Genomic DNA, 21193 nt, shown 5'->3' with positions numbered 1-21193 from the left:
ATTTACGCTGGGGCCCATCTGCCATCATTTTGTCCACTCAGTTTATTACAGATTTTCTCAAAATCCTATTGAGTTCAGGTGGAACCAAAAGATAGGTTTGAACCAGATACCCACTTCGTGAATCCACAACTGTCAATGTCAGGACTTTTCTATGGAATCCTGCTGCAGCACTCCTTAGTAAGCGATAAATTAATGTAAAAGTTGACTTGAAACTTAAAGGATTGATTGATTACATATTAATGAGCAATCAGTAATACTAAAATATAAATTAAGATGATATTACCTCTCTTTAGAATTTGATTATACAAATGACTGAGCACTTTGGCTCCAATCCAGTTAAATTAATGAGTCTTCTCTCACACTTAAGAGGCTATGCCTGTAGTAGTAAACTAAATGCCTGGGACTGTTCTCTGGCACTGGGAACCAGGTGGCCAAGAATGGTACAATCCACAATATCAAATTGTCTTACTCTTCAAACCAGAATAATCACTTGCAAGCTGTTCATTGTGTTACCTCATTATGGTACCTATGTTTGCCTGCACAAGCCAAAACCACTCCAGGGACTGTGCTAACACTGCAAAGGTAGAGAGAGACAAGGTCCCCACCTAAGGAAAGGTGGGAAAAATGTGTCTCACTCTGCTTCACATGCCAGTGCAACAAAATATGCATAATAGTTGAAATTAAAATACTAAAATATTTTATTTTCAAATTGTTATGGTTCAAAGAAAAATCATTGAATCATAAAAATCAGAGAATCATATAATATTTTGAGTTGGAAAAGACCTTTTAAGATCATGTAGTATAACCCCCCTGCACTAAGCAGGGACACCTTCAGCTGTATAAGATTGCTGAGAATCCCTTTTGCAATACAAAATTTCTTGAAGAACAAATTTTTAATGTGCTGTGCCTTTGATTATGCATTCCAACAGTAATTTCACCCTCTCCTCCTTATTTCAGTTGCCATAAGCCGAATACATGCTACTCTGGGAATATTTATAGTATTGTGTTCTTAGGGACATATAATCTCTGGAATTTGTATACCTGGAAATTTCAGCTTTATGGGTGGAATCACAATTTAATCAAATAACCAAGTTCATTCCTGAAATGGGAGTGTGCAGTACAGCAATCAGGGCAAGTGGGAAAAGTTACATCTATCAGCTATATCAACTATTAACCAGATAACATCACCAGACTTGTACTATAGTACACTCTACTTTTGTCTGAATCAGCCACTTTACTTGATCCAGCACTCAATGCTTTACATAAGGTCAACACAGTTTTATATTCTGCTGACATGCTATGCATCATAATTGACCTATACAATTAATTAAAAGCAATGAGGAAAGTAAGAGGAATATAACCTTAATCAGTGCCCAAAGACATCATCAGCATGTCTGATGTCACCCTGAAATATCAGGACACACAGAGCTGGATTGATTTCTGGTAAGCACCAGTTTTAATATTCATCAATTTCTGAACTATGAAAATCTGAATATATCATGAGGAAAATATACCATAAAAACATTGAACCTTGAGATGTTCATTTCAGGTCAACCATATCATAAGAAGACTGTTTCTTTTGTATGTTATTCAGTCACAGATTATTATATACCTAAGCATTTCAAAGAAACTAAGCACATTTTGTTAGAATGAACTTGCCTGAGAAATGAGAAATGAAATAACAAAGTACTGTGATTCTGATAATGCAAATTAATACCAAGAGCAGAAAACTCTAAAAATGCTGCAAAATAATTACAGTTCTCCTTCATGAAACCATCGCTTACTCAAATAGCAGAAAAATGCACTGAAATTTAGCAGTTTCCATCAACAGAAGGAGCCAAATAATAGCCTAAGACAGCAATTATCAGGCTTCAATAGACATACAGGGGGCCAAACACCTGTTAACACAGCAACTGTAATTTAACAGGCTACTGCACAGAAACAGAGCTGCTGTGATCATCCATGTGTGCTCTTAGAAAGGGGTAAATACAAAGTGAGGCAATGATTTTATCCATTTTTCATAATCTACTAAACTATGTGCTATAACTGAATCACAGGTCTAAGCTTTACACCAGCTGAGGACCTAAAAAGACATCAGTGCTGTATGCCTACCAAGAGGTCATGACTGGATACTGGATAACCAGGTCGAATAAAAAGGTGAGGAACTGGCTATTTCTGAGAACTGCACAGTGAACAAGTTATTAGCATCCAAATGATGCACAGTTCGTAGCCCTCCAGAAATAAGATGAACTACCAAATTGGAAAAAGATCTCAGCAAGCTGAATCTCTTGGTGTTAGTAGCTTACATTTTTCCCAAGAACATTTCCCAAGAACATTTCTGCCTTTTTTTTTTTTTTTCCCCCCCCTCAAAGTTCCAGCTTCTGGATACCAAGTTGGAAAACCCTTGGACTGCTGGAAGAGAATATGCAGTTGAGTCTCTCTCATTCAGTCTGAGAGTCTGGAAAAAAAGTATTTATTCATGAACTTAACTTTAGGTTTAGGTGCTACTTTCCGACTCCACTGTCTATGGAGACTGTAACCAGGGATTAAAAGGTCAGAAGACTGAAAGTCTTTTGTAGGTCAAGGCTGAATGTCCTTCCACATCCTTTCCATATGGTAGGAATTACATCTGTGAAGTCTGTTCGCTTATCCAATCAACACTGTGACACTCAGAAGATACAATAGACACAGCACCATGATGAAATATGGCACCAAATAGTGCAAATTATTTTTAAGGCAACAATTCCATAGACTCATAGAACATCTTCAGTTGAAAGAGACACTAAAGACCATCTAGTTCCACCCCCCTGCATGGGCAGGGACACCTCCCACTAGATGAGGTTGCGCAAAGCCCAACCAACCGTCCTGGCCTTGAAAACTTCCAGGGAGGGGGCATCCACAACCCCCCTGGGCAACCTGTTCCAGTGTCTCACCACCCTCATAGTGGAGAATTTCACCCTAATGTCTGGCCTAAATCCACCCTATTCCAGTTTAAAGCCATTATCCCTTGTCCTACCACCACATGCCCTTGGAAAAAGTCTCTCTACAGCTTTCCTGTAGGCCTCCTTCAGGTACTGGAAGGCCTCTATAAAGTCTCTCCAGAGACTTCTCTTCTCTACATTGAACAACACCAAATGTCTCAGTTTCACAGGACAGGTGCTTCAGCTCTCTGGTCACCTTCATATCCTTCCTCTGGACTTGCTCCAAGAGCTCCATATCCTTCCTGCATTGGGGGCTCCAGAACTGACCACACTGCTGCAGGTGAGGTCTCACAAGAGCAGAGCAGAGGGGCAGAATCACCTCCCCTGACCTTGCTGGCCACGCTTCTTTTGATGCAGCCCAAGACACAGCTGACTTTCTGGGCTGCAAGCACACAGTGCTGGCTCATGTTGAGCTTCTCATCAACCAATACACCCCTAAGTCCTCTTCCTCAGGGCTGGTCTCAATTCATTCTCCCATCCTTAAAATGAGGCAATCCCAAGCACGAATAATTTATTTTTCTTCTTTGAAGAGGCAAAGAAAAATAAACCCTTTTGCCTGGGGAAAGGAGCAGACTAAAACATATATCTACAAAACATACCACATTAATGAAAAAATAAGTTAACTAGAATTCAAGCGAGAATTTGTTTGTAGAATTTTCTTACTGCAGTAAAATAAATGTGTTTACCAAATATTCCAAGAACATACAGGTGTCAAGTCAAATGGGGATGCATGAAGGAAAGTTGGAAAAAATACGGAAGCAGTAAGCACATTTGCTTTTGTATAACCTGAAAACATTGCCTGGAAAAATACCAATATTAATTTTTCTTCCATCTCTTTTCTGTTTTAAGTACGTTCTCTTGCAGGGAGTTTTTCACTTCAGTGTTTCTTCTTTCAGTCTCATCAGAATTTTGGACTTTTGGAGGTATGGAAGAGGGGAAAATTATCATTATTTTTAATGAAGCGTTCCTTATGAGAATGATCTTCCAAATAATAGTAATTTTACAGTAGAGTAGTAATGAAATACTATATTATGGATTTGCCTGACAACTTTTCATATGGTCAAAGCATTTTGCATTGATTTGACAAAATGCCAACTTCAAAAAGCATGCACAATGAGAGAGGCTCTCAAGCTCCCCACATGAAAGCAGCATGAGTAGGTGCCCATCTCAAACACTTGTATAGAAGTGATCAAAGCCTGAGAAACAAAGAGAAGGAACTGGGAGTCCATTTAATGACAGCAATCACCCAAGTATGGTAGAAGAGCCAGAATATCAAGAATACTATACTGGATGGATACGAGCTCTTCAGGAAGGCCAGGAAGGGAAGAGAAGGCAAGGGTTATGCAATTCACACTCAGTGCCTTGACTGCAGGGAGCTTTGCTTCACAAGAGGCCACTGAACTGTTGAAAGCATTTAAGTCAGATTTAGAGGCAAGGCTAGCAAAGAGAATGTCCTGGTGGACATTCATTACAGTCTTGTCAAGAAGCAGGGCTGAATGGACAGAATTCTTTCAACAAGTGTAAGAACCTCTTAAATTGCAGACCAGCTACTTCAGCATCTTCTGGCTGAGCAAGACCATGAGGAGCAATCAATTCAGAAAGTGCATCAGGAACAATTATCCAGTGCAGTACTGGTTTTCCAGATAGAGATGGTGTTCTCCTTGATCTGTTATTTACATACTTACTGGTTTTGGATATGATAGCCAGAATAAGCTTGACTTAAGTAACTATGACTGCCTTCATAAAATTAACAGCATCCAAGATGAGTGAAGAAGACAAGCAGCAGTCTAAAAGGCCTGGTCTTCGGCCTGTTCTGGAAACTGGTGTGCAGGATTGTACTGGAGGCTGCTATGAATGCAAAGGGGACCAGAAAGAGCTTCCAAGTCTTATGGAACAATTTCCTTAAAGTATAGTAACTATCCATTGCAATGTGCAGGAAAATGAACAGATATGGCAGATTGCAGTTTGACCAAACAGAGAACTGTTCACTGAGAACAAAAGCAGAAGGAAGCATGCAGGAGGTGAATACCAGGATAGGCTGCCACAGAAGTATTTCTGAAGGACAAAGTTCAGAAGTTGAACTCAGATGTATGAAGGACAACATGAAAGGCACAGGTTAGGCAGCAATAAAAAAAGAGACCAAGGATAACATGGGCATTCTGCTAAGTAGGAAGGCAACCTAATGACAAAGGACAGAGGAAAGGCTAAGGTACTTGGTGCTTTCTTTGCCTTGGTCTCTGCTAGCAAGGTCTGCTCTCTAGCCTCCCAGTTCTTCATGCCCAGTAGCCAAGATTGGGGTAGGACATGCTACTCATGATAGAGGACAACTGAGACAGGGACCGCTTCATTTGGATCTACACAGGTCCATCGCACTGGCCAGAAGGCATTCAAAGGTGCTGAAGGCTATCTGATGATGTTGCAAGGCTACCAACATCAAACCAGCAGCTGATAATGAGTGCCAATCCTCAGGAACCAGTCCTTCACCAGTGACAGGGAGGAAGAAGTGGAAGGATCCTCTGTGAGTCTGCAAGACACCCCACGCTGGCAGGAGTGGTTTGTATGCTGAAGGACAGAGCTGCCAGTCAGAAGGACTTTGGCAAGAAACACAGGAAAAGTGTTGAAAGGAATATCAAGCCACTACATTCCTCACCTGCAGTGAATTGATTAAGGCAAGCCAATGGCTGGATAAAAAAAAGTCCTTTACACTAAAGGACCCAGAGATTTTTGGGTCCTCATACAAGAGGAGCAAACTGGAGCCCATCTGTGGAAGATGGTTTTATTTAGCTTGGAGTAGAGAAACATAAAGGGGGACCTAATTGCAGTCTTCCACTATCTACAAGTGGTTTGGAGAGAAGATACAGCCTTCTCCTCTCAGAGACACGTAGCAGAAGAACAAGAGGCAATGATCACAATCACAGTCACAATCACTGGAGACCTATCAAAAAGAATGTGGAATCTCCATCCTTGGAGATTTTGAAAAGTCTGCTGGACAAGCCCCTGAGCAACCTGATCTGTCTGCCCCATTTTAAGCAAGGAATTGGACTAGAGAAGCTGTTTTCACCTAAATTATTCTGTGGTACTTCAGCTTCTCTTCATGCTGCATTACCTAGCAAACTCTTCTTTTATAAGGATTGTCCTTGACAGGTACATCTCCATAAGAGAAATACCTTCATTGAACACACACCCCCCTCATGGGAGTTATAAATTCTTCAGTGTATTGTAGGGGAAAGAACTCTAGCTATGGATTTTGGTTCTAGGGAAAACTACACATATCAGAGTCCCATGTTTGCCCAAAACTACTAGGTAACAAATCATACATTATTGTAAGGAAGTGTAAATTACCTCTGGAATCATTTTTTTAAAAAAAACTTCTAAATTCAGTTTAGTAAAAAACAACTCCATCATTCTGCTGACAGGAATTTCAAATATTTAATTGCAGTATTGAAATAACATGTTTTGACTATTCCTAATGTGAATTTTTCAGAATGTGCATCTCCTGGAAAACTTATGAGGTCAAATACCCCCCTTGCTTTGGGAGTGAAACAAGTGGGAAAAGAATTTCTTGCAAGAAATAAATGCCACATTTCTTCCAGATGTATAACTGAGTACTATTCAGCACCATTCCTATCAAGAGCTCCAAATATTTTGAACTACAATGCAAACAGTGCTACCATCATTTTTCCATAAATAGTACTGAACTGTGATCCAAGAAATGTGGAATCACTCATGGCCATCTCTGCTTATTATTTTTTACTGAATTCTCTGAATGGTTTTAATTAAAGTTTTTTGAGTATCCACACTTACAAAACAAAAGGAAATAAGGAAATTGAGCCTCGTGATTTTTTCTCTCTGATCTAATGTAAGATTTGCATCTGCAGAAGGCAAAATATGGTGAAGGCCTTATGATGTCTTTCTTCAAAGAGACCTTTGTAAAAAATCAAGATTTTTCTTTTCCAAAAATTAATCTTTTTGTCCAGGAAGCAATAGTTAGTCTACAAATGAGTGCATACAGTTTGTACTGGTTTTGACTCGGATAGAGTTAATTTTTTTCATAGTAGCTGTATGGCGCTGTGTTTTGGATTTGTGACCAAAACAGTGTCAATAAAACAGTGAGGTTTTCCTTATTGCTGAGAGCTTACACAGAGCCAAGGCCTTTCCCAGTTCTCATCCCACCACCACCAGCAAGATGGCTGGGGGTACACAAAAAGTTGTGAGGTAACACAGCTGGGACAGTTGAGCCTAACTCACTAAAGGGATTCCAGCCCATATGATATTATGCTCTGCATATAAACCTTGGTAAGAAGGAAGAGATGGGGGACATACAGAGCAATGGCATTTGTCTTCCCAGGTAACTGTTATGGCCCTGCTGTCCTGGAGATAGCTGAACACCTGCCTGCTGATGGGAAGCACAGAATGTATTATTTTGCTTTGCTTGAGTACACAGCTTTTGCTTCACCTCTTACACTGTCTCTATTTCAACCCATGAATTTTCTGACTCTTATGTTTCCCTGGGAATGAGCAGCTGTGGAGCTGCCTGCAGGGGTTAAACCACCACGATGGTACACAACAAAGCCCAAGGATCATTTAGTCACCCAGCAAAGAGAGAGAGGATGCCCACCATATTTGCCTCATGAGAAAAGGCATTACTTTCAAAATTACTTTCAAAACATCTTCTGTAATAAGGTTACCTTTTTCTCCTGGAGGCCCAACTCTGCCTGGACGACCTGGAGCACCTTTATCCCCCTTTTCTCCAGCCTCCCCTGTTGATACAAAAGGGAAAAAAGAAGAGTCATACTAGACCAGCACTCTTTTCTGTTGGTGGCTGTGGTAAGTGTGCCATTCCCCCCACTGAAAATAAAACCAACGAGGACAAGAAGGGGTGGAAAATATAGACACAATCTGACCTAACAGCTTTACTTGATGCATGGAAAGCAGTTTCCTGCAATCGGCACAGACACTGACAAAACCAAAGTCAGTGCATCATTGAAGTCTCATAGAATAGGTCTAGTTTTGTGGATATTAACTCTATCACCAACCTCCAAAAAGTTCAACAGTGCAATTCCCTGAAGCAGAAGTTTCAGAATTGTGCCCTAACTTAGCAAACTTTTGGGACTGTCTTCACCAAACACATCCTGAGTATCTCCTATGGGAATGCTTAAGTCTCAAGTGAAAATGGCTTAACTTTAGCCTTAAATTAAAAGAAAAAAAGATTAAGCCATTTACAGAGTAAAGGTGGATCAGACCCATACTACAGACATTACTATCTACTTATTTAGAGTATCATTTTTAAGCATGAAAAAGTATCTTCTTATCCACGTTCTCAGTTATATACTGTGCCTTTTAATCTCCGCAGTATGAACCAATGTGCATTGTACTTACATGAACTTAGCTCATGGAACATTATTATGCTCAGCATATTTAAACACTGGTTTCTGTAAATGTTTGGCTCACCCTTGCCTGCCTTCCATTGAAAATTAAGGGATGCTTACCTTGTCTCACCCCATACCGTTGTACTTCTGTTGTAGTTTGCCATTGACATAAGATTAAAACCTCTTAAGCAAATAAAAATTTAAAGAATTGTTTACAGAGCCATTTTTGGAAAAAACAACCAAGCAAAAAAACCCTTATGTGGGAAAAAAAAACAACCAAAACAACAACAACAAAAAAACCCCCACCAACTCTACAGATTCCACAGAAAAGATAATGCCAACATGTACGATCCAGAGCAAGCACAACACACCTGAATCCTCAAAGGTGTTTATCCACAGAGGACAGCAAGGCTTTAGCTTCTCCCCAGGAAGCTGATGGGAGCACTATAGTAGGAAAGTTATCAGGTATTATTTATCTCTCAAGCTCTGCTCTCTGGCATAGCTGACAGCTGTGGTTCAGAGAGGGACCATAGAGATGACATGTAAAAACAAGCTGAAACATGGTACCTTTAAAATATGCAGCCTCCAGCTCCCTCTCTCTTATTGCAGACAGGTGAGCTGAACTCAACCCTCCATCTGTTTTTATTTTCCTTTTTCAGGCTGCCAGCAAGCTCCAGACCATCTTCCCTGCTTTCAGACATGCAAAAATAGGCCATTCTCTGACCTTAATGAGGACAAACTTCACATAATCCCCAGTGAATAATATTGTTAGTATGAAACAGGCTATTATTTGGCACATTTGGGAACATCACTTTTTTATTATCAGGTAACCAATAGGCTTTGTATGATTACTTTTCCCCCCTCAGGGCTGAAGATAAATCCTGACAATGACTTTTTCCTGCTCTCTGGAGGCTGAGAGCAGGCTATTACAGCCTATTGCTTCACATGTTCTTCAGAGTGAAAGCTGTGCATTAGGGATCAATAAAATAGATCACTCTTGCTTCAGGCCATTACACCTGCTGGCTTTTATTCCTCTAATAAGATGACTCTGCATTCCTTAGTGTGGGTATTTAAGAAACTTTTCCTGGGAGGAATTACCCCGGGCCCAGCTCGAGACCACTCTGCATTTTTTCTTATCTGCTGTCTTAAGCAGCAAGACCTTGGCCAGAGGGACTGACCAGAGGTCCAGTTCAGCTTTGCTGTGTTTAAGCACCTGGTTTTGCTGTAACAATGTGCCCTGAGCCCTGTGCAAGCTGAGGAAGCAAATTCTGTGTAGGTGTCATGGGAAACAAAACAGTTTTCTGCCAAGGAAGTTCAGTCAATTTAATTTATCACCAATTAACACTAACTTAACTTTTCATTCCTGAATTAGGAAGAAAAACCAAAATTAGGTAACTTGGAGAAAGACACCTTTGCTCCACTCTCCTGGTCAACAGCCCCTATGTCACACATTACACCCAGTCCTTTTGGAGCACAAGGTTGGGTCAACGCATTGTGATCCCTACCCAGCTTCTCCAGGGTGGCCTTCTGCACCAGCCACAGTCCCTTTGCACTCCTACCTCATGCTCACTCTCCTCTCCATCCCTTCCTGGGTGCTCCAGCCCTACTGCATGAAAAGTATCTTCTGCAAGGCAGCTCTTCCCCATGCAGCTGAGATGGGGTGAGATGGCTGTGATGCCCCACATACCCTAAAGAAGTTGAGCCCTGGGTACCAAATTGAGCTGCAGCAGGATCATAGGTATCAGACACAATCCTGACACTGCTACAAGTTTCTTGTCCTATCACCTCTGACAGAAATCTTTTATAATTCAAACAATATATCTTACTATTGCTGTCTTACTATCTTACTTTTGTGAATTCTTAGGCACAGGAACTGTCTCTGATAATGTTTACATCTTGCCTATCTTGAGCTGTAACACCTACTACAATGAAAACAGCACGCCAAATATTAATTATGTGAGCTATTAAGCATTCATTGGCTGGCAAGAATTTTCTTCCATGATTCATATTCCATGAATGAGTAGATGCATCAAGTGTGGCTGTATAAAAATTTATTTTATTTATGTAGCACCAATGTATTATAGCACCTATGTATTGTGTATGTAGCACCTATGTATTGTAGGCCATTTAGGCTGTTAAGACAATTCCTGCTTTAGATCCTAAAAGGGAGACAAAACAAGATGGCAAAGTAAGAATTTAATCTTTGGAGATTTGTTCCATATTGTTTTTTTCTCCACAATAGTAGTAACTTCAGACTCATGGGCCTATCAAAAGAAACAGGACTTTAGGAAGAATAGAGTGAGCAATGTGAAGATTCTTCATCATCTAGCCCTTCTTCACACAGAACACATTTTTCTCATCATTAACATTGTCAGCTTTCAGGGATCAGTCTGCTGTCTTGATTCTCAGAGCCACAGCACATTTCCTTTCCACATTTCATCATACTCCCTAACTGATGAAGTTATATAGAAAAAAACCCACAAAAAAAACCCAACATACCCAAAAAACAGTCCCTAAGACCTGCTGCTGACCTTACATTCATTTGTGCCTTTTTCTATTCTTCATGTCTTCGCTTGGTGCTTTATCTTCCATTTCCAGCTCCATTGCAATTCCTTCTTTTATTCTGTGGATTTCCTAATTGGATCAGTCTTTTTTTTTTTTCTCCAAGTTTCTAGTCTCTCCACTCAGGTTCATTCTTTGTATGCTTTTTTCCTCTCCCTATTTCCTCCTGTTCTTCTGAAATTTCTCCATTATGCTCCCCCACATTTGCTTTTCTCTGGTGTCTTTTTCCTTCATCACTAAATATGAGCTTCACTTTCTGCACCACTGCTTAGGCTTAACCTTCACTTCCTAATTTTTTTTTTTTTGCCTTTCACACATCCCATGGTCTCCTTCATCTCTTCCTCTTCCCTATACCTACTTTTCCCAAGTCCTGACATGCTCATGCCCAGCAGTGGTGCAGGGCTCTGTTCCTCCAGCATTAGAGGTGTTGCTGGCAGCCCAGACAAGGAGGAGTTGGTGCAGATCTAAAAGCTGCAGTGAACAAATCCTTCTGCGTGGGAGCTGAAATTTGGGCATGCAGCCACATTTATGCTCGGTTTAAAGGAAGCCTTATCCACCGACATGGGCTGGAATGGTGCCAGCAGGGGACAGCAGTATCTCATTACCAGTTCTCTGAGCCAGTCCCCCTGACAGCATCAGTGGAGCACTGATAGATTTATTTTTTTTTTTTTAGGGATTTCACATTAACTAGGACTGTATCAGGCCATTTTGTGCTTCACTGATTTTGTACATCAATCTCTCTCATTTTTGCAAGACTTAGATCTCATGAAGCAAGAGTGAAATCACTAACACATGATGGTTTTCAGGCCTCTTGTTGTTTTCTGGCTCAGGATTGCCCTGTGACAAAGGGCCAGGGTCCTGCACTATATGTTTCAAAAAGCCCTGCTGCATATATTAATAGGAACAGTCCTTTCATAAAAATGGTAATAACAGATGTTAATTTTCATTGATTACACAAATAAGGAAACCAAGGCAAAGAAGTTAGAAAACTTGTCAAAGCCTGTCAACTTTTCTGAAACTGAAAATCATTTCAGTCAATCCTTGGTAGTACAGGGCCTGACCCTTTGCCTGATCTTCTGTGTAACTTCAGACAACATTTATTTAACCTGTTTGTGTTCTTTTCTGTGAATCACATCAACAGCATTATCTTATGCTTATTTCACAGCAAATATATCAAACAAATGAAACAACTTCTCTCAATTACTTAATCAAACCTCAGAAGACCTGGATATGGTGCTGTTCTTTCTAACTAGAACATTTGCAGGAGATGTATTATTAAGGCTTCAAAAGCCAATGCTGAAGTAAAATTAAAAAAAATACAGGTTTTGGTTCAGACCAAAAGATACATCTATAATAGTAATAAACAAAACAGAAGAGCTTTTTTGGTCCTGAAGTCAGCCAGCCAAGCACAACTCATCCCTACAGCCCTATTCTCTTGCTTCCAATCTGGGCAATGTCTGGAGAAGGCAGTTCACACCTCAGCCAGGCTGCACTCACAAGTCAACTGTATGAGCAGCTGCAGGAGAGAACTGAGCTTTGTCCTCACTGATAAATGAACCAGCACAGCCAGGGCCTGCAGCCCATACTGTGCTCTTCAGTCAGCTGGGTAAAGCCCAGGTTTGCACTAGATAATGCTAATGGCATCAATATTGTTAGACAAACTTTGTGACATTACAGTGCATAATTAACAGAAAAATTGGAAGGTTAGCTGTGCAGTTCTTAAACAATATTTTTTTATATAATTAAAAACAAACTCGTGATTTTAATGGGTATTTTTGTCCTTGATTAAGAGGTAGTTCCCCATTCTCACAGATGTTACACTCCAGTAGAAATACCGTAGTCCCCATAATGAGAATTACTATTAATGACTGAAAAGGCCTAGGATTGCACACCATAATGGATACTGTTGCTTTAAAATGCTAATTCTTTCCAGTTCTGGCATCCTATCTAAGGTACTTTAATACATATGTTGCTACAAAAAAAGATAAATAAATTATTGTGTTGCCTTCTTTTGGCAATAGTTTGGGGGCATATTTTGTAAAAACATTGCTTTTGTCAAACTTATAGAAATGCTAAAAAAAAAAAAAATAATTTTTTTTTCTTCTAAAAGGCAATTAAGCGTTTAAAAATCAAGGGAAGACAAGCATAAGCTTGAAAATACAAAGTACTTCCCGACACTACTTCATAAAAAGACAATGAAAACCTCTCCTGATATAAAGTAGGAACTGATTTTACAGTCTTTGGGGATTTGCATCATTCATGAATATAAAACACAGACAAAGCAACCACGGAGCATATCAGAGTACCAAGCACTACTGATCAGGCGTAAGTTTGGGACACTTTAGCATTCTCTGCACAATGTTCACTTTAACAGACTGAGGTTCTTACAAACATTAAAACTCCATTTTTAAGAAGGCTACAAACTGGAAAAACAAGAGGACAACTGAAAGGCACCTTCTTTGCCTCTATTTGAAACAGTGGTGCAAATGAGCCTGTAAGAAAGAAGGAATTAGTATTTGAATGCTGGAGTAGATTTCCACATTACCTTTGAGGCCTGGAACAAGAATTTGAACAGAGCAGGACTCCTCTGCAATATGTTGAGGATATCCAGACCTTAGCAGCGACAGGAAGGCAAGGCTAATTAGAGTCACCAAGAAAACCAGATCTCTCTTCATAATGAGCACTTGCAGGTCACTGACTCCTAAACAAAAGAATGAATAAACAGTTATAAGAATTCCAAAGACTTTCAACAGTTTCTGAACATATGCAGCATCGAACTACAAATACAATACACGTATTTTTGCATGCCATAGCCTACACAGCATGAAAACAAGATGTGCAGGTTGTGTGTTCCACAGGCATACATGAAATATAAAGCAGGCAATTCAGCAGCTTGTGTCAGTGTCAGGCTGGGTAAGGTAAAGCTCAGAAAAAAAGTTAGTTAAGAAAAAGTAGATTAGGTGATGATAATATTTCTGCATTCATGAATTCTCACTGGAAGCAGGGATCTGGAAAGGTCTAAGGGGAAAATCTAATGCATAGGCTTGCATTGAAAGATGGTAGTACTAAGCTGCCACTTAGAGAGAGTGTCTACTGCTCTAAAGAGGCAATTCAGTAGATGATGAGACCAACTTAAGGGCCTGAATTTTCACTTCCCATCTATCTAAGCACTGAAATTATGCCCAGCCAATTGTCTGATACAATAGACCTGATGTAATTCATTGAGAGAGAAAGGGAGATAAAATATTTCATTATATCATGCAATCAAATTACATCAAAGGCTTCAATAAATCCTGAAAAGATTCACCCCTGAGACTATCCTTGAATAAGCCTACAAGCAAAATGGCCTGCCTGGTACTGGGCTCTGAAGAGATCTCTTAGAAAGCAATAGTACAGAAACGGAGTCAGTGTGAAAGGAGCATAAAAAGCCAACACTTAGACTGTCTGTAGAAACATTCTTTGATGTAAGTATAATTTATGTGCTTGTGGTATGTTTTTCCAGTCCTTCTTTCACCAAGGCTCTGTACTCCACAAGCAAGCTGACAATCATACCAGGGTTTCAAGAGGAAGTACCTGTATAATCACCCTTCATAGCCACAACACAAACACAAGCATTAAACAGCTTGTGCAAGAACATCGGCTGGATTACTCTCTGCTCCCTGATTTCCTTCAAAAATAACTCAAGTAGGATTAGGTACAACTTTGGGTTTATGTCTCTCAACATTGGTTTGTGTCCCTCAACATGCAGGGGATCTAGGAGGGTAGACCTATTAATTTGCTGATGGCCTTAAGGAATAAGTGTGCTTCAGCAGAGACAGGAGAATAAGGAGCTTTGGGGGGAGAATGGGATGGTAAACCATACACCAAAACATAAGGAATGAAACAAGATGGTCAAACTTCCCTCTATGTGCAACAAAATTCAGTTTTGCCTAAAAATGTTCATGGGCTTAAAAAGGCTCTCTAATTTTAAATTCCACCATCACCTCTGATACATTTAATAACTACCTTAGCAGTAAGATTAAGTAGATGACTTTAGAGCTAGAAGAATAAATTATCACTATGAACTGCTGTTCAATATATGCTACCATTATCCTCTAGGAGATAAAATTAATAGACTGCAGAACAGAGGGTAAGATGGGAGCAGATTTTGTCTTCTTCCTCATGCAGGGACTTGCAGGTAAGACTGCTCTTCCTCTCAACACCCTTGATACACCACCTATACTCTAGGGCAGGGGTGCTCCACAACATACTCCCCAATTCTCACTGATCCTCCAGATTTCAGGCACAGACTGCAGTCTGCTGTGAGCTCCTCTTAGCTCAAATCCCTTCCTCAGCTTTTTCTTCCTCAGCTTTCTCAGAGAGAGATGCATCAGGAGGATCATGCCCGAAAAAGGCAAGGTGTATGCTCGGACACAGGGAGAGCTCCTGGATCAAGGAATTGCTTGATTCAGTCATAGTCTACTGGGCAAAAGGCACAAAACCCTAGGGAAAATTATTGGTGCTGAGTGGTCTTCCCATTCAACAAAGGAGGAACAGGGACTATCTGTGGGTATTGACACAGCCACACCTCACACTGCTGGGATGGAACAGCCCTGAACTACTTCACACACAATCTTTGCCAACCAGAAAGAAGAGCAGGGACGGTGTGGATCACCAAAAAGAAAGTTTCCACTAAGCTGTAAAGTAACAATTTGCTTTTCAGGGCCTGTGCCTCTGTTTCATTTTACCTTTTAGTCTAGGAGATCACAATAGGAACAACCTTACTTGACATACTTTTTCTATCCTCACAACATTCCTGTCTCCTCTTATAGCTTAGGGTGAAGGTTCTGGAAGGACAACACTCACTGATATACAGATACTTACAGTTTTTTTTCCCCTTCAAGAGTGCTTGGCTCCTTGTTGCCACAGCTAAGATGACTGCAGCTCATATACACATCAGCTTTAAAAAAATCTAGCTCAGGTGTTGTTAGGAGAACACAAACTCACATAAGTACAAACCTCAGCACGGGCTACTCAAATATTTAGGGCACATTAAGCTCTGCCACAACTGCAGCAACTTCACTGAAGACTTTTAAGAGTGCAGACACTCAGTTTTGCAAGTATGAAGACCTAGAGCTGGAGAAAAAGGCACACCACAAAGATGGACCTAGAATCCCCCTAGAGTTGGGGACAGGGTTGTGGAGGGAAGAGTATGAAAATTTGTACATAAAGCTTCTATTGCCATGGAAAAGCAGCAACCAGCCCTGCTCCCTAGGGCTCTGACAGACAAAACCAACAAGAAAACGTTTACTTGTCCTACTGTCTTCTGCTTTCCCTGGCTGCTGCCTCTTCCTCCTACGCACAGAGCCAGCCCTGGCTGCCAGAAACCAGTCTGGCCACTGGGCACTTTGTATAACCTTATAAAATAGCTACAAGCTACTTAATCACAGTCTTAGCCTAGTTTCGAAGTATCAGATCTCTGTGATAGAACTTTTTGCCCTCATGAGAACATGTGCATAGCAAATTACTTACCTAGACAAATCTTAAATCCTAACCCTAACAGTACAAGGCACTGCATGCATCTTGCTGTACTTTGTGGCCTAGAGGAGGTCATGGCATCCACAGTGGTTCATCCTGGCCCTTTTTGCCAAGTCCATAATCCACAACAGTCAGCAAGCAAAAGAAAGAGCAACAAAAACCAGTCAAGAGGAAAAGGCTGAGAAGAAGGGTGTTTCTCTAGAGCTTCACTTCCAAGGCTTGTAGGGCCAGACTTAGCATTTGAATAGTAAGACTTTACAGCTCCAAGTAAGGGATCGGTGCTGCCTGGCACTGGTTATCTGCAAATCAGGGTCTTGTCTTTGTCTCAGCCAGCCAGAACACCATGGCAGAGGCTTGTGTGTGGAACTCTCTTCTAAATACCCAAACACAGGTGTTTAACCCTCAGCAGCAACCACTTTGTGGGAACAGTGAGGGGACCATCCTGGATGACAGCCACACTGATGGTTTGCAGGCTGAGCAAACAGAGGCCATAGGTCCTGCCTGTCTACAGTTGCTGCCCCACAGCCCAGGAAAGCACCTGGCCACCAGTCTGCAGAAAATCCTAGGGAGGGTGTCCCAGATTTTCTTTGTAGGTGGGGAACTTTCGGATCGAGGAGATCAAAGGAGCTTTTGAATCAAGTGGCTCAGACATTCAGTTGAAAGCCTGGAAATTTGGCAGTTTCAGCATGAGCATCCACCAGTGATAAGGATTCTCAACAGATGAGTCAGGGAAGGGAATGAAATGGCCTGAGCTGGAAGAAGGAATTGAAATTAGTAAGATTCTCCAGTCCTGCATTAATGGATAAAAAGGCAGCATCACCTCTTCTATTTGCATTTCATGAGGTGTTAGACATATACAGACTACAACTGAAAGATCAAAGCCTCCAGGTATGTGAAATATTCATCTGCCTTTGCAAACTCCTACACAGCTCAGAGATGAGACAGGCATCAAAGCAGCAGGGAGCTCACCCTGCCTCGTGAGAGCTCCACTCACACAGAAAATGGACTCATTCTAGAAAACAGCTTCTTAGTGCCACTTAGGTCACAGCACCCAGACCCGCACGAATAGTGGTGAAATTACCTTGGTCTGAGAAGAGCCACTAATTGAGGAAATCTCTGAAGAGGTTGCAGATTAAATAGTTTGTCGAGTCTGCAGCTACAGTAAAGTGACACGTTAGTAGTAGAAATCAAATCAAAAGCACTTCAGATATCACTTTCTCCACCTTTTCCTGCTTGAAAAGGAAACCTTTCTCTTCTGCAGCTTAAATTGCCTTATATGACTGAACTAAGAGTTTGATCTCCAGGTATATGTTACAACAGTACCTTTTTAAAATTTTAAAATCCTGGAAAATTCCTTGCCTTTCTGACCTACCTTCAAATCCTTTCAGACCCAGATTCACAAAGGTATTTAGAACACTAAATCCCCCTGAACTTGTTCCTCAGAAAAAGGTGCCAGCATGTTTTTTTGCTAACACTATCGTAACCCAGGTATCTGAAATATCTACAGTGTTGGCATAATCAATGCCCAGAAGAAATCTAGAGAGGTTCAGCTCTTACAAAAGTGTGAATATTTTCTCACTGTCTACACAGAGGTCAAGAGTCAAATTTGCAGCACTCACAGTGGTGGCCACTAGATGAGCATAAACTGAAAGCTTTGAATAAATGAGAGAAGGAAAAATCAGCATTTAAATGGATTTTTCTTTGAAAAAAAAATTAACAAAACACCTCTGTTGCCAGTAGGAATGGAAATACACCAATGCAACCAACACAATAATTTCAAAACAACTTCTGAGACCTGTCAGATTTAGAGAATCTGCCTCAGCTGCCAAGAGAAGCTGTTCATTATCCCAGGTTGCAAGTGACAAGTCCTTGAGAAGTCATCAGAGCATCCCCAAGGCACCAGAGGCTCACTCTAAACTGCTGCAGAAGCAGCCAGGCCAGCTGGCACCCAGCAATCCTTGAGCTCCTGCCACCCATCTGTGGATGGAAAGCTTGGAGATCACTTCAGCCAACAAACACCTCCTACATGAAGGCCCTGTATCTGCCAGCAGCTGCTCCACAAGGCTTACTCCATGCCATTAATTTGGACCTAGAAGCAACAACATGGACTCTCTGCTCAGTTGAATCCAGATGGTTGAGAAAGGTAGAAGACAGTAGAAGAAATGCTTGCTGGCACCAGTGCTCAGCCAGCCAACAGCTAGAGGGTGGCTGTAATCCTATGTATAATCCTATGGGATTCCTTTCTGAACTGTTTTCATTTTACTCTTACCAAGTTGTTTTCACTCTTATTATGATTTTTTTATAATTATTTTTAAAATTTCATTATTGGGGATCCAAGTTTGTCTAGAGAACAAGTCCCACGAGGAGAGGCTGAGAGAATTCAGATTGTGTAGATTGCAGAAGAGTAGGATGAGGGGGGGGCTGTCTTCTCTCTCTACAAACACCTGAAAGGATGTTACAGCGAGGTGGGTGTTGGTCTCTTCTCTCAAGTAAACAGCAGGAGGACTAGAGGAAGGGGGCTGAAGCTGCACCAGAAGAGCTTTAGACTGGGTATCAGGAAGGATTTCTTTAAGGAAAGAGTAGCCAGGTGCTGGAACGGGCTGCCCAGGGAGGTGGTGGAGTCGCCATCCCCAGCGATACTTAAAAACTGTGTAGATAAGGCACTTAAGGACATGCTTTGCTGGGAATGATCGGGTTTTGTGTGGGTTGACAGTTGCACCCTGTGATCTAAGAGGTCTTTTCCAACCATGACAATTCTGTGATTCTGTGTGAATTATCTATGTTCTGAATGAAGTATGTGCCTAGTATAGACAGGCACACAAACCTGCAGAGCCAAAGCCACATTTGGTGGGTGATTTTCCCAAGCAGGTTTCAGTCAGCACTACAAACACATCGACAGCTTTCAACAGTTTTCACTCCCCTGACTTTTCAAGTCCTTGTCATCCACATCCCAACAGCTCCCAGAACTATCTGGCAGCCTGTGTATCCTCAGATGCTCCAGCAGGCCCTAAGCTGCATCCTAACAGATGCAACACATGCCCATAAAATCATGGCAGTGAAATGCCAGGCTGTCACGTCTGTGACACAGACCTCACCATTTCAGAGATTTCAAACAGATAAGAGTAATTATGTTGCAGGGCTACACACACATCCTGGGATTCATTTTTAGGGGAAGCAGGGAGAGGCAGAAGGGACAAGCATCCAGCACTGTGCATGCAGCTGCTTTTCACCCTCTGACCTGAGGGCTGAGGATCATTCCCTGGAGGTGACTTTCACACTGGAGATAGATAAAACCTTTCACTGACCTCTTGTTTCTCCATTTCAGTCTTGCTGATCAGCCTCATCTACAGATGTTTTGCACAGCTAGGCTTTTATTTTATCTGAGCAGCCTCTCATTTGCCCTCCCAGCTCCTCCATGCATTACCTTGGGTAATCAAGACTTCACCATTTAGCCAGAATATAAAAATCAGAATCAATGATAAAGCTGCTTAAACAATGGGTGATCATTTTTGTAACACTGCAATACTCTGAAGTTAAATGCTACGTGTTGATTTAAAGGTTAAAGCAATGGTCTTGAAAGATTTTTTTTTTAAATCCCTAAATGTTAATACCACAGAACTGCAAAAATGAGAACCATAACTGCTGCAGCTAAGAAGTCTCTGTGAAATCTATGGAGCATGGAGTAGCATAAAACAGAGATAAAACAAATTTCAGGTCCTGATGATGGTGAAGAACAGAGAGGTCTGCTGCAGAGGACAAAAGAGTGAGTCTAAGCTGATGGGAAGCTAACATTACCTAAGAGTCTACCCAAAAGTCATTGGTTACTCCCCAAAGTGCACTTAATTCTGGCTCAGTAGAGCTATTTCCTCAGCCAGTGTTTGTGAGGTGTAAGAGACTATTAGTTCTGTCTGTAATATGTAGGTGCCCTTGTCATACATAGGAATAGCAGCCTCACTTTTTACCAAGAAGAATGTTTTCAAAATTGAAACAACATGGGACCCACAGAATTTCTTGCCACAAGTCTCTCACAATAGCTCTGAGTGGTTTTTTAGATGGTAGAGAATAACACTCCAGTAGAACTTCATCTCTGTGTATCTGTCAGAGAGAGATAACTAGAAATGCCAAACAAAACTCCCACAAAGTTTTAACTGAAGCCCCTATTAGATGACAGGATCTATGTTACAGACTTGTAATTTATAGAAATAGCTTGTGATTTTGGGTGCCATCCCTGGATGTCAGATCAAGTTTTCAGCATTCTTAACCACCCCAAAATCCAAAAAAATACAGGGTTCAAATACTGTCATCAGTTCTTCTCTAACCCATGTCTAAATTATCTCAGTCCAGCCCTACTCCTATAAAGTACCTACATAAGAACCTGATATCCCCACACACACCTATCTCTAGAACTATAGCACCAAGGATTTACCAAGCATCAGTAAATGACTGAGAATGCTGCAGGGACATTGATTTACATTACTAAGTACATGGTATTTACATATGCATTTGTTATCTTATTTCTGAAGCTTTCAGGCACCACTTTTCAGCTCTCTACATGCACAGATGCTTAATATTAGCTACAGAAATCAGGATATTTGTGCAATATTTAGGTGCTTAACACCCATTTAAGCAGCTTATGCTTTCCCACACATGGTGGTCCCACTTCCTCAGCTATGTTCTCAGAGGTGCAGAGATTTGGCAGAAAGGTCTGTCAAGGGCCCATGCAGCCACTCCACACGAGCCATCTGTACAACAGAAATGTGGCTG

The 21193-nt window shown here is 41.1% G+C and overlaps 1 protein-coding gene across 2 annotated transcripts in view; it reads right to left on the bottom strand.

The window, feature by feature from the left end:
• Window positions 1-21193, bottom strand: part of COLEC11 (collectin subfamily member 11) — a 40978-nt gene that overhangs the window by 10736 nt on the left and 9049 nt on the right. For both annotated transcript variants that reach the window (XM_071741837.1, XM_071741838.1), the window contains exons 2-3: window positions 13458-13613; window positions 7670-7741 (exon numbers count right to left, since the gene is read on the bottom strand). In XM_071741837.1, coding sequence (XP_071597938.1) covers window positions 7670-7741; window positions 13458-13587 — 202 coding nt within the window. In that variant the 5' untranslated portion in view covers window positions 13588-13613. The remainder of the gene's footprint in view (window positions 1-7669; window positions 7742-13457; window positions 13614-21193) is intronic.

Source organism: Heliangelus exortis, chromosome 3, assembly GCF_036169615.1.
Source record: "Heliangelus exortis chromosome 3, bHelExo1.hap1, whole genome shotgun sequence".
NCBI classification, from domain to species: domain Eukaryota; kingdom Metazoa; phylum Chordata; class Aves; order Apodiformes; family Trochilidae; genus Heliangelus; species Heliangelus exortis.
Note: the sequence above shows the minus strand (reverse complement) of the source record. Positions and strands in the feature narration are given on the sequence as shown.